The sequence below is a fragment of the Pseudopodoces humilis genome, chromosome 16 (assembly GCF_049639895.1).
Source record: "Pseudopodoces humilis isolate 2021_Gansu_Grassland_sample_001 chromosome 16, ASM4963989v1, whole genome shotgun sequence".
Taxonomy (NCBI): Eukaryota; Metazoa; Chordata; class Aves; order Passeriformes; family Paridae; genus Pseudopodoces; species Pseudopodoces humilis.
In genome coordinates, this window is record NC_142215.1 from 17301178 (window position 1) to 17322324 (window position 21147).

The following is a 21147-nucleotide window of genomic DNA, read 5'->3' on the forward strand; positions in this document are numbered from 1 at the left end:
TTTCTGTTCAGACTTAAGAAGAAGAACTTTCAGAGCAGGGGCAGTAGTATAATTAAACAGATATGTTTAACTTGGAAAGGTGTTATTTTTAGGACTAGCTCAAAAGGGCAGGTACTCCTTGGAGACATAATATGGCCAGATTGTCTCCTCCAACTAAAGAGCAGTACAAGACATAGGCAGCATCAAGGTTTACTTAAAAGTTTTTGACAATGTGTTATCTCTGGGCAAAAAAAAAATTGAGAGAAGGCTGCGGAGTGAGCACAACTTCTGAGCCTCTGGGCTCTTGATACTTCATTAAAAAGAGTGCAGCTTCCAGAGGGGCTGCCCCATGGAGGGGAAATCCTTGTTCCCATTCAGGGCTATGCTGGTGCTGGTTCCCTTGCCCATGCTTGTGCACTGGCTCCTCTCAGGAATGCCCCACTGCTGGCTGAAGCAGCCTCCCAGCAAAGCTTGTGCTGCACACAGCTGCTGTTCTGAGCTGCCCTAATCACTGCTCCCCTGAATTCAGATCCTGAGCTACAAGGAGCAGGTAAGTTGGTGCGTGCTCTTGGTAGGAAAGGGTGTGTACATTAACTAATGGGTACACTGCAGAGATATTTTTCTCCCTACTCTCTGTTCTTTTTTTGTGGTTCACATTTGCTCACTTTTCCACCTCTGAGCAAAGGGGAGCATATGGCAGTGTGCTGTCCATCTGGTTGCCACTTACTGTGAAATCATTACATAGGCAAATTTGGCCCCATCTTGAATTTCTTAGGTAGGTGAAACTGTTACTAGAATGACAGTTGAAGTGTTTATACTGAGCTGTAAATGTGAATTTAGTGCAGAATGAACACAAAGGGCTCTTTCTGAATATTTTCAATCTTCTACATTAAAAAAAACCAACTTGTGCTATGCTAGTATTTAAAGCGATTGAGGCTGGGATCCTCATTGTGAACAGTAGACTCTTCAAGTATGGATAAAAGACGAGTCCTGTCCCAGAGGATTTGCAGTCTAAATACATTTTAATGAGAATAAAGTGAATGGTGATAGGTGCTTAGGAACCCCTTAGTTATAGAGATAATACTGTATGTATGTCATGAAAAATTGCGTTGAAATTTTTGCATCCTAGCACAAGCTTGTCACAGAGTCTCTTGAAATGCATAGCAGATGTTAATTCATGTCTTGTGCATTTTGGGTATACCTAGGTATTTATTGTTTACCTGCATATCAAGGATCAACACTGGCAAAAAGAATTCTTACTGTCCTTGGCACCATGAGGACATATATCTTGTTATCACATTTCACACTGCAAGCATTGAAACAGTAATAACCTATCTTTCCTCTGTTTTTCTAAAGGAGTACCACTGTAAAAAACAATTATGTGATATTTATGCTATAATATTCTGATACCTTATCTGCAGACAAGAGTACCTTCTACAGCATTTTTAAAATTAGATTTATTTTATACTTAAGAGGGTTAACTTCTGTACATTTTCTGTTGTGTGAGTCAAGGGCTTGTTTTTCATGTAGCCACATGGAAAGGTCTATATTTTTAAATTGGAACAAGTAGAAAATAAGTCAGAAAAAAGTAATTTATCTGAAACAATCTTCCTTGCTGTTTGGATCAGGGATCCTCACTTTTGATTGTTACATGCATATTTATTATATAGTACTGCTGCAGTGATTCCACTGTGATACGTGATGTGAAAGTGCTTGTGGGCTGGAAGGAAGAGTTTTGTCTTTGTGGAGGAGAGTTGCTAGAGTTTGTTCACTGCATTCTTTAAAGTTTTCATTTTGTTTTGAACAGAAGTGCAGTCAAATTTTTAAATATTGTAAGTATTGAGATTTTTTTGCCTTTTTTCCTTCCTTCCTAAATAGGCAAGAGCCTATTTAATGGGCTATAGATAGCTTTATGAAAAACTTTCGCTCTGTACTGCAACTTGCAATGAGAAAAGTTCATTTTAAGTTTTCAAAAAAAAGCTCCTGAGTTTGAGATTTTCTCCGAAGGATCTGTTTTTGAACAGATATTTTCTGCATAAGTATGTCTTCTTAGTATTTTAAAATGGGGATTTAAATGTCAGTACACAGCAGTGAAACTAGGCTGACAGTGAAAATTCTGAGTAGATTTGGGGAGAAAATTTTTCATGGCTGCTATTAGAGTCTAGTGAGAGCTGTGGTCTATCTCCTGGTGATCTACAGCCAAGCCCCTGTTGTAGCAACACTGAGGGCAGCCAGCTCTGCTGACACTGAACACCATGGGCTGCTCAATCCCTGCTGAGCTGCACCTTGCACTGCTCTGTTGAGTGACTTCTGCTCTGTGGATTTTTTTTTCAAATTCAAAAGAAGAAGAAGAAAAAAAGGAGGAGTGGAACAGAAAACTTTAGAACTTTTCTTTTAGCCCCAGTTCTTTAGCTCAGAACATCAGAGGGTACTTCCTGAGTAGTAGTTGGGGTTTTTAAATGCATAGTGTCATATGACTTATATTGAAGTTTTCTGGAATATATTTTATTTTGGATTTTGTTGTAGGAAAAAAAATCTATGATGAATCTAAATGTGACATGCTGAGTGAGATCTGTGGACATCTTCACCAAACTTGTCTCCCTGCTATTGTTTTTTAATGTGGAAATGAGGAAGAATTCCTTTAGTAGTTTGCTTCTCTTGAGCTAGAAGTAACTGGTAAGGCAGTTTCTATCTGGTTTTAGAAGTCAGAATAGTCACCATAATGACTGACATTTGAAAAAGATTATATTTAGTTAAAGATTCTAAAGGTTTTTGGTTTAATGATACTGGCCATCTTCCTGCATCTATTATTCTGCTGTAGAAAAAGAAGTAACTGTTGTGCAGGTAAAAAGCCACGGTTCTAGACAAGCAAGAGACTATAAGAGTTGTCTTGAAGTGCTGCTTTTAGGCTGGTACCCAGGCTTCTTATCCTGCCAGAAGGCAGGAGTTTTGATGTGTAAATGAAAGTATTCTTTGAAATTCTGGGAAGGCCTGGAGTGCCAGGCAAAGGATTCCCTCATGAGCCCATGGAATAGGAGCTCAGGGACTGTTAAAACCCTTTGAATCTCGAGCTACGGACTCTGTCCGGTTGTAAGGGTGACATTTGGTTTATTAATTACATTCTCTTGATTAAAAATGCTTGTCAGCAGCTCCCTTGTGTTTTTCTGAAATTTGGGAGTGACGGAAAGAAACTTGGTGTTTTTTCCATTAGCAGTTGGTTGTTTTACCTGACTGCACCACTTCATTCTGAAGTATATATAGGTTTGTTGCTTTTGAAGAACTACTTTCAGTATAAGATTTCCCTTTTTCTGGGGAAGAGATTGCAGTCCGAGTAGCTGGTAGCCTGCCAAAGCCCGAATCTGAAAGCACTGGGTACAGTGAACTAGCAAAAAAAGACTGATTGGTTATTTGTTTGAAGCATTTGGAAATGCAGCCAGGTCTCAGAGTGCCCAGGTGACTGGCCGCAGCTGGGATCTGACTGATGTTTGCTGGGTTAAATGAAGTGTATCTCTGGTAAGAAGGGTTCCACAGCCTCATCTAAGAGCACTGTTAACTGGTGCTTTGTCAGGCTGCCTTGATGGAGAGATCTCATGAACTGAGTGAAGACGTGAAGTCAGCGAGCTTTCTTCTGCTTCATGCCTCCAAATGAGGATTAAGGTATTGGGGACAAATTGACTGGGAAATACAGGTTTGCACAGTTCATTTTGTCAAGAGAGAGATGACTTTATGCCCTAATGCCTCTGTATTTCACAAGCTTTAAAAGTCACTTTTAAACATACTCTCTTTTTGTCGGTGGCTGTGTGGGGCAGGAGCTTTTTCTCCTGGTAATGTCTAATGAAATTAAATACTGATCTTGGTTGTAATATTATCATAAGGCAATGCCAAGTGTTCTTTCCTAGAATGAAGGTAGAAAAAAGGGAAGGCCAGTGTTCAAAATATTAAGTTATAAAATGGAGGATTTGGTATTGGAAGAGAAACTGATAGCAGTGGTACTTTCCTTCCGATGGCCATCTGATCTCGTAGCTTTTGCTGGTTGTGTTTAAATGGTTTAACAAAGCACTTCAGTCTGAAAAAGGCTGTTTTTCTCTTAGTTTCACTGAGTATATAAAGCATACTGCATGAACAACATTTGGCAGAAGAGGAGCAAAATGTATCTGAAACCTTTAATTATATGCTGTAGGCAGCACTGTCTAGGTCAGAAGACACCATATTATCAAATAACATATTACAGGCATTCAGAATTTGCACAGTAGCTTGATTATTCAGTGAATAATTGGTCTTTGTTAAGCAGATAATGGCACTGTTTGCATTCAGAGCCTAGGTTTGAAGTATATGACATAGAATATTTGTATTTTAAATCATCTGTTATCCAGCGGATGTAAGAACTAAATAGAACAGAGTTCAGTAAAAGCTTTTGGGATGGTAAAACTTCCTCTTATGCTGTGCATGCCTCACTGACTGTATCATACCTGCAGTTCTGAGGGTGCTGAAGACATTTTTTTTGTTTATTGAATTTAATTTTGTATGGGTGTTTGCAGCAATGCTTGGGACCATATAGACTGTTTAAACATAGACCATATTAAAGACCAAACTGAAAATTCCCTGAAGAATAAAACAGTTTGGAAGCTTTCCAAAGTGCTGGTGTGCAGAAAGGGAAGAAAATAAATAGTGAAGGAGAACAAGAGTATGATTAAGACAGGCAAATAGGATTTATGAGAGAAATGCCATGTCTTTCTGTGTCGCACACCACGCCTTAAATTGCTTATCTAGAGGAGAGGAAGTATTTCTGCGTTACGAATATTTACTCAGGGCTTTTAATCCTTAAAGATTCCAAGGTGGAATATGAAATTATTGACTGCAGTGTCAATAGCTGATATTTTTACAAATGTGCCGGGAATATGAGCTCAAGTAAGTTCGCAGGTTCCTTGGACACTTGTTTATGTAAGCTTATGTTTGGAAGTGACTGTCAGCTTGGTAGAATCCCCAGTGCTACAGTACTCTTTTGTACAAGCTGGGGAGCAGGTACGATGAACACACCTTTTTCATCTGGGTTTTATCTTACTTTCTTTCTCCCAAGATGGAGTTTAAAAGAAAACCAGTAAGGTGATAAAATCATTGCCTTGAAGGGCAACAAAAGTGATCAAACCCACCCGAAGTAATAGTTTTTTGTATCAAGTGCAGCATAGTCAGCTGATCAAAACACATGTTCTGTATCTGTGACTGTTTAGCCTGCAGAAGATCAGCCTGCCTTGCAGTAGAGAAGTTGTATTTTCCGTATGAGCTGGATGACCATTTGAGCTGTGATCAGCACTCTGCCTTCCCTAAGGAGATGGCAGTGATTGTAGCATTTATCATACATAAAGGAATCCGTCTTGCTCTATATATCTGCCAAAAGACGTGAAAAATAAAGAACAAGACAGCAGCATCCATGATCTCAGTAACCTCTCAGACAACAAGACTGATGGTGAACTAAGGAAATCACTTCTCTGCTTTGCAGCGGAGCCCCATATAGCCACAGCAATAGTTTTGAGTTGGGCTGATTTAGAAGGCTGGCTGTAAAGGAATCTGCTGGCAGAATATTGGCTGAAAGGTTTATGTAGTGCATGAAGCTGTTGACCTGTGTTGCAGGGACATGAACCTCCAGGTGAAAATGAATTCTTGTTCATAACAGAAATTGACTACCTGGATAGAGTACTGAAAAGTTACTTGAAAATTAAATGACATAGTGGGCAAGAGTTGAAATTTTTGGTGTTTAGGGAAAAATTGTAGTGCATACAATTGTTTTAATAAAAGCAGGGAGTTTGTCTGGGTTATTTAGGATTGAAAAAAGCACAGAATGTAATGCATGTTCTGCTATCATCAAGCAGCCCTGTGACTCAAGCAGAGACATAAAACCAAGGGCAAAAGTTCTATTTAGGGAAGGAAAGATGGAGCAGATTCAGTTGCAGAGCACCTTTTTCATGGAAAAGCACTGAATATTAGAATTGTGCTTTAGTCCTCTGCTCTATAACATGTAGCAAAAATGATGGATTGGTGATTCTTCTGACTTGGCAAAATTAGGGCTGCTCCGTGGAAAATGCAGCAAAAGAGCCTCAGAGGCTGCTCTGGGTATGCTCACAGATTTGTGCTCCAAAGAGAAGTGCGTGCCTTTGCAAAGAAAGGAGAAACAAAGGACTTGCAAGCCAAGATCAAAATAAAAAATGATGTATAAAAGATGCCATACATGACCTGTTTTTCAGTTCTCTGCTAAGGGCAATGAAGCTGCATGGTATGTAATTTCTAATGATATTCCTTGTATCAAGCAAAACGTTCCCTTCATTTTTCCCCTCTAAGGACTGAAGTGTAAGCATTCTTGTGATTTGAGCAAGGACAGATCTATATGGAGCAGCAGCAGCTACTGGACCTACATGCTGGACCGAGCTGCTTCCCTTGTTGCCTGTCACCATGTGTGGTGTCAAGGTTTTTAATTTATGCTAATTGCTAATTTAACATCCAAATGAAAGGATGGATGAGAATATTTGTATGTGCATAGCTAGAGTTTGTGTACCCCCCCTGTGCAAGCAGTCTTGCAGTGTTTTCAAGCTTAGATAGTTTTGTGTTTGTTTTGGTACATGGATAAGTGCATGTTTAAATTAGTTTTCATCTTTTCTCTGAGATACAGTTTTGCATTTTTGTAATAATTTATAATTGATTCTTAAGTTATATACTGTACAACTGAAGTGTTGGAGGAAATCATTCAGGCATGGGTTTTTAATGAAACAATATCTAGTAAGATTGTTCACTATTACAATTTATTTGCCTAGAAAATGCTACTAAGTTTTTTCCTTAAATAAGTAGGTAAGGTCTCTTCCCCTTCCCCAGTTTTCACAAATTTCAACACTGTATCTGCTGACAAAGTGAGTAGGTGGGGTTAGGAAAAGCATTTCAGCCAGGTGGACTTTTCATTATTATATATAATGTGTTTATGTACATGTGGATCCTGTGATTTTTCTGCCTTCTGGGCTCTCATTAAGTTCATACTACTGTAGAGCTTCGAGTTTGATTTGTACTTTCCACCAAGTTGTCTCTGGGATAGCCTGTCATTCCACTGATTTGCTGTGGTATTTTTATGCTAACTGTAGCAAAAGGAGATGTTTAAGGTGAAATATTATAAGAATTTCAAATGTGCTTTTCATCTTCTGGACACAAACTGATACAGCAAAGGGGAGAAAAGTCAGCATAATGTGACCAGCCATCTCTGTAAGTTGTTGATGGAGCAGAGTTTGAGAACATCTGGACTGTGAAACGCACCTCTTGAACTTTCATTGATTGGTTCCTTGGGCTGCCAGCCGAGAAGTGTATTTTTAGATACTTGCAGCAAATCTTATTGCATGTGAAAGAATGCCAGATCCATAGTTCATCAGCTGCTGTTTTTCAGTAAGTACAGAAAATGGATCTGGGTTTAAGTTAAATAGTTAATTTGGTGCTGTGTTGCAGAGTGCAGTTTGTACCTGAGTTAGCTTTAAATTGGGCCACCTGGCAACTAGTCCCAAAGCCCAGCACAAGCTGTGCTAGTCCTGAGTGCTAATCCAGACAGGAAAACTACTGGCCTGGACACACTAAAGCAATCTTTTCTTTCACTTAGCCATGGCCTCTGAAAGCAGAGATGGGGAAAATGTGTGTGTGTGTTTCGTTTTTATGACTCACCATATATTTTTTACCAGACTAAAGGGAGGCATATTAATTTAATGGAAAATGAATGGATTGACTCCTTATATGAGTGAAATGTGATGCATGTTACAGTTACACAGCACACTAGAGTACAGCTATTCCTTGGGACTTGTGAAATGGGGCACATTCTCTTTAAAAGCAGGAGAAAACAGTTCTGCCCTCTAGCTGTGTGTGCTCTGTCTGCAGCTGCAGCAGTGGGCAGGGCAGTGGTGAAATGTATGTAAAGTGTGGGGCTGCGTGAAATTATCTAATCTCACTGGTTGCCCTGGTCCCATCACATTCCTGAAGGATTCTGCTCTTGATTGATGGTGAACTGTGGTTTGGCCTGCCTGGATTTTTGCTGCCTGAGGCTGCTTCTGAGTGGCATTATTCTCTGAAGCTCATGACACTTGCTTTGGACACCTCTCTGTTTTGTGCTCAGTAGAAGAACGTTTCAAATATTACCAGCTCTTGAAATTATGTGTTAATGGAATATGTTGTCAAAACCTTGTTAATCTTTGATTCAAGACAGAAATTTTCCTATCCTATCCTACCCTGTTTCTCATGCTGTCTTGTCATGCAATTTCACCTGACAGGTCCTCTGTTCAGCATCCGTGTGGTAGGTCCATTAAACCAGCCTATGTTGATAAGGTATTTAATCTTCACTTGTTCAAAACTGTGATCTTATTACTGCAAATGATGCTTCAAATTAGATTAAGTACTTTGGAGCAGGGGTTATATAATTTTGAAAACCACCTTCTAAATCACCTAATGTGTTTCGAAGTAGTATATGAATAACTAAAGTATGGGCCAACTTTCTTGTGTTCATTTCTGTTAATTTCTAGGACCTTAAAAATCATAGGATTCTGGTTGTCCTTTTGGTGTCTTTCCCATTGTGGCCCACAGTGGAGTTTGCAGTGGACTCCTTTGTCAGCTCTCACTGAGAGCAGATGCTTGGGACCATCTGAAAGCTTTCTGCCCTCCACTTTTCAAGTGTTGTGAGCTCTACAGTTCATAACCTGTAAATTGTCAACATGGTTTTTTAAAAGAGTTATGTTGAGAGTGAGAAGAGTTAAAGAAGAGAATGTTTTACTAAGGACCAGTGTTTTGGAGTGATGAAGATGAAAAATGAAGGATCACAAGATACTCTCCCTTTAAATCCCATATTGGTCTTTGCAGCAGAATGTCTCATTTCTAGTGCTTGTTTTTACAGTGACAAGTGCAGTAAATCTCTCACTTGATGCCAGTATCATCTTAATTCCTTGCAGATATTCTTGGTTTATTGGAAAATTTGTATTGATTTTGATTTTTATATTTCTGATTCAAATAAGATTTCAATTAATTTTATTTTTTGAATATTTTCATATATATCTAAAAAAACGTCAACAACCTACACTTGCAATAGTGGGGGCTTTTTTTTCTATTGGAAAGGGCAGAATTTTTACCAACAGGAAGGTAGACCAAAAGTCAGAAACTTGAACAGTAATCCAGATTTAGCATCTGTTTCCTATGTGGTCTTGGATTTTGTGTTTAGTTAGGGAGCACATATTCAGTAGCTTATTTAAATTCTGTTGAAGGTGCTGGCGATTCTTTGACTGAGTTTGATGGATTGTTTAGCAGATAATGGTTGGGTTGAAGGGGTTAGTGCAATGGTGGTATACAAAATATTTCTGAAAATTTTCACAGCTGTTTTGCCAGCTCTTCTTGATTTAAATCTAGAAGCTAATACAGATGTAGCTTCTTTGCTTTCATCTGTCTGTTTTGAACATATTTTTCTGAGTTCTCTATCTCCTAAAAATGTTTAATGACTAGGCTGGTAAAGTAGTTAGTTTTGGAGGTTTTTTATTTTTAATAAAGATGAATTGATAAATCTTAACAAAAGCCTGTATTTGCAGCTGTAACAGACATGGTTCTGTTACAAGCAGGTGAATGGTACATGTTATAGGTTGAAGAGCAAAAGTGTGTTTTATTTATATCTTGACATTTGTTTACTGTTCTGGGCTTGCATTGCAGTATGGATCCCTTGCATAACCTTTGCTTGAAAAGCATCCTTTTATCTGCTCATTGTATTAGACAGAACCTCCTTATTGGATATGGGTCATGGGACTTGAAGTAGTAAAGAAGATACTGCTGAAATAGAGCTGAGGAGGGTGGCAGGATGACTGCTGAGCTGGGTCACACAGTGACCAAAGATTTTCTGCCTGTGTGGTGCCACAGAATACTGAAGGATAGAGGACAAAGGTTTTTTTGTGGAGCAGTGTGGTTGGGGTTTCCTGTTTTATCATCTTCTGTTTTGAAGAAAATAGTTACTAAACAGAGCTTTTTAAAACATGTTTTAGGTATTCCCAGTGCTGAGCTCTAGGGTAGAAGAGTTTGTATAAGCTTCATTGTACATTTCTTCAGCAGACACTGTCATGTGCGATAGGAGTGTTCGCAGAAAATTATTGTATCTCCTTTAATAGCTATTTGCTATAATTATCTAATACACTGGCAAAAGCCACTGAGGTCTGATTTGAAGTTAGTGCCAGGTGTTTTAAATGAGAATAACTTCTCTCCATCATCTCCCTAACTGCAAAGGAACTACTACGGCTGTATATTGAAAGAGCAGCCTAGGAATTGACATGCATGACTTTTAATTGAAAATACAAGAGAGGTTTGTATATGCTATTTATTTCTTCCCATTTTGTTGGGTAGATATATTGGGTAGAACAGTTCCTGCAAAGTTTACTTGTGGAATTACTGGAGAAGCTGAGGGCAGGTCTCTTTCTGTGCCTGTCCCTGCCCTGTATTTTCTGGCAGTGGTGTCAGTGACAGCAGGAGCTTGCTGGGGCAGAACCTCAGGGATTCTTGGGGCCTCTTCAAGAAGACCAGCTCCCAGGCAGGGATCCATTTGCTGCTAGATCAGTTTGCTTTCCCTTATCATGGTGTCTTATCATTACAATAAACTTTTCTAAGGCAGGGAAAGTCTGTTTGTTTGTTTGTTTTTTCACTCTCCTCATTCTTTCCCTCCTCCATGAAGGAAAAACTGGTGTCCAGGAAGCCATGGTCTAGTCCTGTGAAGACACCTGAAGTGGCAGTCAGGCACTGAAGTCCAAACAGCTGAAACAGCATCAAAGCATTAACATTTCTGTTTGAACCATGGTGCATATTTTATCTGCCTCCAAGATATTACTGTTCTTACAGTGCCTCTCACTTGCTCCTGTTCTTCTGGGACTGTAGTTTTACCACGTGTCTTTAGGTCTGTGGTTCAAAGTGCATTGCAGAAACCTGAGGGAATGCTGAGGTAAATTTCATATCCCAGAGTACCATCCTCTTTGCTTCACAACATAGATTTCTTAGTATGTTAGCAGTAGCACCAAATTAGTGTGCCACAGGAAAAGCTGGTTCCAGGCTTACAGTTTTGAATCACAATAAGATTGATTTCCTAGTGAAAAGTGAACTCTGTGAGCCTTTAGCAATTGAGAAGTTGATTTTAAGTTTATCTAGATGCTACAGTGGAAGAGCACAAGCTGGCAGTTCTTCCCTCTAAATCAAAGGGAGTTCATGGGTGGGTGTTTTTGCATCTTCTTTGAAATTTATTCAGTAGCTTGTGATGCTTTGCATTTCCTCATGTGACAAGAATATCAGTCCTCTCTGTTCTTGCTGAGTTTAAAAGAGATGAGGGCTGGTCAGGGATGGATGTTAGCTATTCTTGAGAGGAAAAGGATAAATGGGACATTTTTACTTTCCATGTATGTTTATTTTATTACCAGTAGCTGAATACATTTTAATATGTATTTATATGAATAAACAAATAGCTTCATTCTGAAAATTCTGCATGCCTGTGCAGATTAAATGCTTTTTAACATTTTCAGAAAGTATTTCTCTTGCATACTTCATTGATCCTTCTTGTATTTAATTACTTCTAGTAAAAAAGTGCCCTCACTTCCTATCCCTTTTCCAGGTCCAATGGGAAGAACTGTTGCCTTGTTTAATTTGTAGTGCACAGACTAGGCAGACTTAAACATTCGCTGGCCGTGTGTGTGTCCCCTGTGATGTGTTGAGGCTCAGTTAGAGGTGAGGGGGAAAGCACAGTGCTGCAGGTGGGAATCTGCTCCAGCTGACAGGGCTGCACTGGCTGCTTCACGGGACTGGCTGGGCTGGGCCTTCTTGCACACAGCTTGGACCAAGTCCCTCACATCAGTACTTTGTGGCAGAAACCTGGCCTGTAATTTGCAGTAAGTGCATTCCATCACCTGCTGAGGGGACCAGGGTGACCTGGTTAAATGCACCAGACATTTATTAAATAATGGCTATCAGTACACTGCATGCTGTAGTAAGGTAGTTAAATCTTGCCTTTTAGGCACTCAGTGATCAGCAGTACAGCTGTTGTGTCCCTGTCCCTCTGTGAGATAACTTGCCTCTGAAGTACAAGGCAGATGTGAATTCAAAAATTTTAATGTGTTTTTGCGGAGTGGAGTTTATCCTATGTACATCACCAGGATTGTGATAAATGCTGCAATTATTCGTAAATTTGCATTCAAAAGAGCTGGGCTGTTTGTTTCCAAAAGCTGAATTACAAAGCATAACACTGTCCAAGAAAAGAGGGATAAATTTCACACCAATGGGCTAATTGTTATATGCTTGCTTTTAAGATACACAGTAAAACCATAAATTCATATAAATTTATTGCATTTTGTCTGGAAGGTTGCCTATAATACTTACCAGGAACGACAAAACATAGATATTTCTCACAAATATATTTATGATTTGGCTGGTTCTTAGAATGAAATCTTTTGTTCCAGATGCTTGTTTTGATTTGTTTAATTATTTGATTTAGTGCACATCTAGTTCAGTTTGTTTTGATTCTGTTCTGCTGATTATGTGAGGGACAGAATTGGTCTAAAGAACTTCTCGCTCTCTTATTGTAGTATTGTGAATCTTTTGTATTTTGCTTGACATTACGTTCTCTAGAAAACTAGAGGATATTTCCAAAATTTATAAAGGCCTTTCATTCCAGAATCCATTAGGCCCAGGATCTGAAGAAAATTAAAATTGATAAATTGAGGAACTGAGTCTTAAGGTTGAAGGCTCATGGCTGAAAGACAATCTCAAAGTTACATTAATCTGAGTGTATGATCAGAAACTCAAGCATGAGTTAAATTCCAAGTAAGATGGGCAGCACATGTGGTGGATGAAAATTAAAACATAGTGAGTTTTCCCTGTTTTTCTGACAGGTGGTGACAGACCACCAGTACTTTCATATGACTAAGGCAGATTGCCAGTGTCACCCCACTGAACTGACACATACCTCATATTCAGGGTGTCTTAAGGATTTGTGATATTCTGCTGCTGTTGTTAAAAGCATGAGTGAAATTCCAGCTCTGTCCAAATGAAATTTCCTGTTGGATTCAAATGGATTTCTATTCTTACCTTAAAGGCCATTAATAGGCTGCAAAAATTAGGTTCATGTGTGATAAACTCAAATCTAATCAGAGATGGCCTGCCAGGTATCTAAGTAGACCTAAAAACATTAATTCTAGTATGTTCTTCAAAAGGGTATGTATTTTTTTCTTCACTATTCTGAAGAGTGACTGGACTGATCTTGCTTGGCTTGAAAACAAAAAGATGTGGCTGCAGGTTTCTGGTTTGGCTTTTCACTGCACTTCCAGGGAGTAGGAAAAAGAGATCAAAAAACAATATCAAGATTTGACTCTTGACAGATGAAAGCAGACCAGACTTCTTTGAAACTGAATTGGTACTTGATTTACTTCCATTAATAATTATTTGGTTTAATACAGCTTGACTATATTAGTGTCCATCCCAAACATTTAAATTCAGAAATGCAGTTGTTTTTAGCCAAGGAAGTATAAGCCCAACTTTGGGTTTCAAATTTAATATTTTAATATATAATCCAAGGGAGATTTGGGGAGAGTGGGTGCATGTGTTTCTTTGTTTTGGGGTGTGTGTTTGTTTCTTCTGAGAAACAGTATTTGTTTGAAATTGAAACAAAAAAATCATGGTTTGTGGGGGGAGTGTCTGTGTTATGAAATTTGTCCAAATGATCATCTGACTATATGCTGACTGAGCCCAGAGTCATTTAGTTTCCCAGACCAGAAAAAGTCAGATGTTTTCAGTCCAGTGGAGCTGTTGATGCCAGGCTCTTTCCTATCAGCATGTGCAGTGGCACATTTCAAAAGCAAACTAATCCAGAGCTTCCAACAGTGAGCTCAGGAGCATCATCCATGCGGCGTCGTGCCGGAGCCCTGTGGTCCCTGTTGAGATCCCTGTGTCGTGCTGTACAGAGGGACCATCCCCCTGGGAGCCCTGTCTGGCCCAGGTGCAGCTCTGTGTGTGCAGGTTTGACCTCATGTTTCAGCCAAGGTCCCCCAGCAGCAGGTGAGAGCAGAGCAGGAGATGCTCAGGTGTGCAGGGAAGTGCTGTGAACTTGAGCCCTGTGTGAAGAGCATGAGCCCTGTGCCCAATCCTGTTCAAAAAAAAAAGCCTGCTTAGGGCTCTCTCCCTTACTGAGGAAGTCCAAACTGGGAAGACTGGACAAATCTGTAAAAGGACCTTTTAGCTATATGATTGTTTTGTTTTGTTTGTTCTCTGGACTCGAGAACCCTGTGGTGTGGGGATTTTTTCTACCTCATGCAGGAACTATAGATAACTGTGGGGATCACCAATTTATTACAGCTAAATTAAAGTGGTTTGTAAAATGGAAGGGAAAATGGCATGTCTGGAATTACTCCAGAGAAAGAGATGAAATGAGTAATCTTCTGGCTTATTTATTTATTGAGGAGCTAAGAGCAGACTTGCTATTTGGATGCCTTTATAAATGGACAGGTTTTGCACATCTTTGAGATCCATATTGTTCTCAGTATTTGTCACAGTATTAAACTTTCTCAAGCAGAAGGCCCCCAGTGCAGAGAATACCTTGTCTTTGCCCCATGGCATCTTCTGCGTTAGCAACACTGTGGATTGCTGCAGTACCTGCCAGACCTGTGCCTTTCCTGGAAAATGTTGAGAACCATCAATTCCAGCAGTGCCAGTATGCACCATGTAGCATAAACTGAATGAGAGCCCAGAGGAGCTGTGGGCAGCTCTTGTGCTGAAAGCCTGTTGATGCTGGACTATTTGCATGTCACAGAACCTGTCTGGAGACCTCCTCCCCAGCTTCCATGTGAAGAGAGAGCACAAGGAAGGAGCATGAGTGGAGTTGTTTTGTAACTTTCCCAAACAGAGCAGCTCCTCCTGTTTCTTTTGGTTTGGAAGTGCCATGTGCTGCACACCTGCAGGCTCCTAGGAAGAGGGTGGGCTTGGCTGGGCTCGCCTCAGAGTCTGTTTTGGATTAGTCCTCCTCTAAAGGTTGGTTCCAGCTACTGTTATTTGTTCTGTAGTCCAGATTTGCAGCACTGAAATGTTCAGGATTCAATCAATGATCGTGTTGCATTTGTGAAGAGATTATTGTAATTGTGCACAACATAATTTTTCTCTTTTTTGGCCCATCTAGACTTCTGTCTAGAAGGTGCGAGTTACACTTAGGAATAATGAGGGTCTTTTAGTTACATGATTACATGCTGGGTTTTTTTTCCTTGAACAGCATGCTGCTTAATTTTAGCATACAGGATGATTCCACAAGGGGAGAGAATTATGACTGCATGAGCAAGTGCAAATCTACCATTTCCTAATTTGTGAATGCCTTTTCCCCCACCTCCCCAACCTTTCCTGCAATGGAAGAGCATTTTCCTTTTTTTTTAAAATGTGATGTATTTTAAAACTTTGCTGTTGATGCCTCTGTGAAAAAGATGCAAAATTCAATGTCCCTTTTTCCTTGAAATAAAAAGCTCCTTCTCTTGTGTCTCTTGTTTTTTGGACGCTGCATAGGAATGTTAAAGGTTAAGGAAGTTAATTTGCTTTTTGTTTTCTGTGTGCCATCTATGCGTTCATTGTTTTTGACAAATCTAATACTTTATCAAATTCTTGTCTTACATACGGCATTAGGTTTAATCAAAAGATTTTTTTTTTTAATATCATAACCTGTCATTTTTCGTGTTGGGGAAAAAAGAAAAAAACAAGTTTTGTTTAATCCAAAGTAAAGCAAGGAAGTGCTGGAACCACACCTGCAAATTTGTCAGTTTTTCCCCTTCAGAAGTGCAAGTTGCTGGATTCCTGAAGGGAACAGTTTTGGCATACATGAGCGGTAAAACTTTTTAAAAGCAGATGATTGGAGCTAATTAAAATTCTCAGGACAAAAGCAGTTGTGATCCCAGGGGGCCTGGGAATTTCAGTTCTTGGAGAAATGCATCTTGCAGTAGGAGCAAGTAGCGATCACATCAGAATCAGGATTATATCCATGGTGTTCATCACCAAAAAATTTAGCTTGGCTAATTCACAAGAGTTTAATGTATAAATTGCTCTTGCCATTTCGCTTTGAAAGCTTCTGGGGTAATGTCTGTTTAGGTGTTTCCCCTGCTCTTATTACTCATATTTCAGATTATTTCTTTTCTTCTTGTTTTTCTGAATAGCTTCCTGTCCTCCTTAGGATTTGCCCTGCTGGCACACAAGTAGCCATCATTTTCATTTATGCTTTAAAGTGTATAAGGCTTTCGATTTATAGATTGAAATAACATAACTTGTTTGCACAAAGGAAGCAAAATTCTGTTTCTTGATGTGGACTAGATTCAGATTAAAAAGCTCCAGTGTGACAAAGGAGAAAAAGTCCCACAGAAGCCCTCCTGTTCTGCACCCCTTCCCCAGTCTCTTCAGTGATTTCATGCCAGGTGTCTGCTGCAGCTGAATATTGCCAATGGCCAGGGCTTTGCACATCGTCCTTGAGTGTTTCTGATGTAAAGTCTTTCTGCTCTGTGAGCTTTGTTTCTTTAGCTGTGCACAATGCCTTGCCCTGCACTCTCACTTTTGCTGACACAACTATTTTTGGAGCTGTACTATGACCTGTATCAGGGAAACCATCCTGCTTTTTTCTTTTTTTTTTTTTTTAATGGATGGGGTGTGGGCAGAGGAAGGAGCCAGAGCTGGTGAGAACCAACCCCACATTGCAGCCACAGTGGTGTCTCCCTGAGTGGGGCCTGTGACATTTCCTTTGAATGCGAATTCTGAGCCTGTCCAAGTGTCTTAAGCTGCTCTTGGAGGACTTACTAGAAGAACATGTCAGAATTCTGTTTTGTAGCTACCTTGTAAGGGCACAAACTTGGATACTTCAGTTAGCATCTGAATTTTTACAGGAGCTTACAGAGTCATGATAATACGCCTCAGAACATAAGCAAGTGCAGCAAACAGCTCTGAATCATGTTGTCTTCAGCTCAGCTGAATAAGGTACAAGTCAGTAGGGACTTTGGTGCAAAAGGCTTAAATTAAATCATCTTCCTACTCCTCACCCCCAGTTGGGCCCACTACATTGCGACACATTTTGTGAGACTGTGCTTAAATCAATTCTAAAAGCCATGGTTTTCATGTACCAGTGGAGTATATATATATTTGATTTTGAAGTTTGCTATTGGAGTTTTGTTTTAGTTTAGAGTGTATGTACACCATGTGCTATGCTTTTAGCACATATTTCCCAAACTCTGTTCTATGCTTTTTTGTTGTTTCAGCTGGATTTTATCTCCTATTAGCAAGCTCCAGCCAAGGTGTGGTGACTGACAATAGAAAGTTGATGTAAACATTAACAAATTAACCTGGGGCGGGATGTGTGCTGGGCAAGGCCGGCAGTAGGAACCTTTGCTCAAGTGCAGCGCATGACCCCAGCACAGCTGGGAGCAGATTGCTTGCCAGTGCCCCTGCACAGGAGAGGGGAAAATCACAGTCAACCCAAGGGCACTGGCATGTGTAGTGAGGGTGCTGAGAACAGAGCAAAGCTGAAGGGCTTGGAAGGGAAGAACAGTGCTTCTAAGCATTTTGAAGATCTTGCCTCAGAGCTCAGTGGTTGGGGTGCAACTTCCTTCAGTGCTAAAGGGGTGAAGAGCTGAATCAGCTTGGCTGAGATTTGAGTTGTGATCCCGCACGTTTTAAGCTGGGCTACCAGTTGCAAACATACGCTTCCCAACAGATCACACTGTCCTCTTGGTATATATGAGGTGTAAGTCATTTGGTGCACTGAATGTTTCTGCTTATTACACTGCTTGAAAGCTTGCACTAGAAGCTTGTGGGATACTTCTTTGCTTTCTGCCGTATCTCCCTTCTAAACTTTTTCTGTTAAACTTTGGAAACTGTGCTCCTGTTACATCCATCTCACCTGGAAAACACACAATGGAACAAACAATTGCTAAAGTCTCAGGGGTTGAGCATTGTCCATGCTCACGTGGCAGTTCAGTAAGTGCTGTGTGCTGCCTACTCTCAATTCTTCAAAGTGGGGAAAAAAAGCCAAAACCCCTGGATCTGTTAGTAATTCCATCAGATGAGACTATGAGAGATGAGACATTTTTGTCTACTGAACATTGAGTGTGTTAGGTGGGGAAAGGGCTGTATGGAAAAATTTTCACTCAGGTGATGATGGGTGGAATAACCAAAAATTCTCCTCTGCCTATCTTTGTTAACGGGGAAGAGCAACATCATTCCAATATGCCTACAGGAGAATCCTATAGGAATGCAAGCAGGAGATAAGTTTAAAAGAATAAAATTGCTCTGCTGATCCCTGCTGCCTTTAAACACCAATCAGTTGCACAGAAATTTCATGTGGAAATTGCAAGTTGTTTATGTTGCTATAAAATGTGATTTTTTTAAAGGAAGTTGAAAACAGGTGAGGTGGAGTGGATGGTTAAAAAAATATGTTTTTGCAGAATACCAGTATATATCAAGATACTTCTGTTGCTTGCATAAAGCCTGGAAAGACGCATGAATCCCAGTAATCCATTTAGGACATACATACATACATACACGCAACCTATTACATCTTGTCCTCTCACTGCACTTACTGTCTCTTCAGTTCATTAGATACATTAGTAATTTTTACCAGAGGTTACTCACGTTTTGCCACTTTTTTGTTTCAGGAAGGCTGCAGTGAGTCCTTTGGAGAGCTGAGTTCCCACCTCTCCTTTTGGGTGTCTCGGCGTTGCTTGTCTCAGCCCGGTGAGCTCCTTGTGTCATGGTAGCGATCCCTGCAGCTGCAGCGAGCTGGACTCTGCTCCCTGCAGAAGAGCTGCTGCCCTCCTGCCAGCGGCTCCTTCAGGCCTGGGGTGAGCAAACTTTACCTGTAGAGCTGCCAGCTCCAGCAGGAGGGAGCTGGCCTGGCTTAGTGCTGCTGCCACTGGTCACATCCAGTTCAGAGCCTCGGCTGAGTTGTAAAACACAATTCTGTTTGATTGCAAATGTACTTCCAGCTTTGGGAAAGCAAGAGACTCTTTTCTGGAGGGACAAATATTTAGTGTTTGTTTCCTGGCCTGTTCCCTAGAATCTTAGGATTAATCTAAAAAAGAAGATTTCTTAAAATCTTGATTTCCAGTTTTTGTCACTGCTTTGTTTTCTAAGTCCCCTTTGGGAGTGAGATTGGGGTTAACAGCACTGTGTTGTCTCCTGAATAAATGGCAAGGTTTTACTAGGTTAAGAAGTTTCCATATGTACATTTGCCTGTCTGTCCTCTAAGGCTAGTTTCCATCAGTCTCATTCCCGTTTCCTAAATCGGCATGTACTTTTTATTCTCCAGGCCTGCAATTGCAGTTAGAGCAGGATTCTCAGTATGCTCAGTCGCACAAGATGAGTGCACAATACCTCATGCCTTGACCATTTTCTCATGCTGAGTGCTTAGAACAACTGATTTGGGTAAAATTTTTCATTAAAAATTGTTTGGGGTTGTTTCATGTTGTAAAAATGTCAACTGAAAATGAGGTGTTAGGGAGCTAACATTGCTAAAAAAGCCTGAGTCTTATATTTTAGTTTTGTTGTGCTGGTAGGTGCAACAGTTGCTATCAGAAAGCTCTGTGTGATTGAAATATTCATAATTTTAGGCAAATGTTTTAGTATTTTGCTGCTTTAGGGATATAGTAAATAAAATAATTTAAGGCATACAAAGACTAGGGAATAGACTCCCATTGATACTTGAATGGATATCAAATTAAGTTTCTGCTGTTTTAGCAAAGCTTTACCTGAAAAACATTTGCTTCTTACTCTGTCTTTAGAAATGTTACAAGATTGTAAATAAATGGAGGGTGTGTATCTTTCTATAGTATGTGTAGTCTTTTGTTTTAAAGTTGTCCTCTTCATATGAACAGTTAAATTGCTTTTAGCTGACTTTGTCTACCTGAGGAGGGTGATCACACTGTAGAACTTTTTTTCTTGCATACCCAGGCACATTATCTGGAAAATGTGAAAATGCGTTGGCTACATTTTGCGTTTTTGTAAAATTACAAAACATGAAATAAAGCCGTGGAAATGGCTCTACAAAAGATGTAAGTTCAATTTTTTTTTATATGAAGTGATTGTTAAGGATCTTAAGTTACATTTGTATGTCTCCACTGTAAATACGTGACTAATAATTCTGCCTATGACTCTAGAGTAAAGTTTAGTGTAAGAGCATTTTTCATGATCATTGGTGTTACGGTAAGTAATTCTAATTTGCCAGTGTTTATTTCTGCTTAATCAAAATAAGAGTCTGTTTTTATGTTACTTTTAAAATTTTTGTAGCACCTAATCTTCACAATAGCTTCACAAGGTCTCTCACGATTTTAAGAGCTTTTGTTTGTTGTGTGGTATTCATTTTTCCTGCTTCCCAAACCTACTGTGATACTGTACTCTGATACTGTGTATCAGTAAGTTGCATTCTCACAGGCTTGTCCTCTTTTGCTCTGGTGGCCGTGCATCACTTCAGGTACAGGACAAGTGGAGATTTTGCCTTTTCCAAATGTGTTACTGGGTTTTGTTGACCAAAATGCTGTCCTGATAACAGCCCAGCTAGAATGTTTGACAACATGATTTAATTTTTGGATGAGACTTCCTAAGATAGCAAAGGGAGTCAGGAACAGTTCAAACTGGAAAATGGAGAGCAAAGCCCCAAACTTCATTGACAACATTAATGCTTATGTCTAGAAAGTATAAAAAATGTTTAAAAATTGTCTTCCAGCAGAATTTGCACTCCTGAAGCCATGTGCTTTCTCTGAAAATCCCCTTCCTCCTCTGATCTTGGTCATTTTCTCAACAATGTAGTGGTTTAAAACAAGACCTGTGTTCTTATGGAATTATGTGTCTGTGTGTAAAAGTGAATGCACTGTAACTTTACAGCTTCCATAATATGGAGGAATTAACCTGGAATAAAAACACTGAGAAAGAATTATGGAGGGGAATTAAACTTAGATACATTTGCAACATGACAATAGAAGTCAGTGTAGTCCTTTAGATTTCTTTCAGCTGTGTTTTACATAACCTTGTTTTGCTTCTCGCAGAGACCTGATCTGGCAAGGCTAGAACTTTAATGCAAAGCTGCTGGAAGTAGTTAAATATTGGAACCACTGCTGATTTGGTTGCATCCTCCAACATGACCAATCCTCA

The 21147-nt window shown here is 39.8% G+C and overlaps 2 protein-coding genes across 7 annotated transcripts in view; one reads left to right on the plus strand and one right to left on the minus strand.

The window, feature by feature from the left end:
- The window catches only part of NRG4 (neuregulin 4), a 54766-nt gene extending 36008 nt beyond the window's left edge, over positions 1–18758 (minus strand). For 2 of the 3 annotated variants that reach the window (XM_088063368.1, XM_005521399.3), the window contains exon 1: positions 18634–18736. The gene's annotated coding sequence lies outside the window, so the exon portion shown is untranslated. Of the gene's footprint in view, positions 1–18633 lie in introns of all 3 variants that reach the window. The other variant, XM_088063369.1, reaches the window with a different exon arrangement.
- Positions 1–21147, plus strand: part of TMEM266 (transmembrane protein 266) — an 85784-nt gene that overhangs the window by 7184 nt on the left and 57453 nt on the right. Inside the window, exons 2-5 of one of the 4 annotated variants that reach the window (XM_088063366.1) lie at positions 18657–18735; positions 19310–19425; positions 19951–20051; positions 21042–21147. In XM_088063366.1, coding sequence (XP_087919492.1) covers positions 21134–21147 — 14 coding nt within the window. In that variant the 5' untranslated portion in view covers positions 18657–18735; positions 19310–19425; positions 19951–20051; positions 21042–21133. Of the gene's footprint in view, positions 1–18656; positions 18843–19309; positions 19426–19950; positions 20052–21041 lie in introns of those variants that run through there. The other 3 variants (XM_088063365.1, XM_005521398.3, XM_088063367.1) reach the window with 3 other exon arrangements.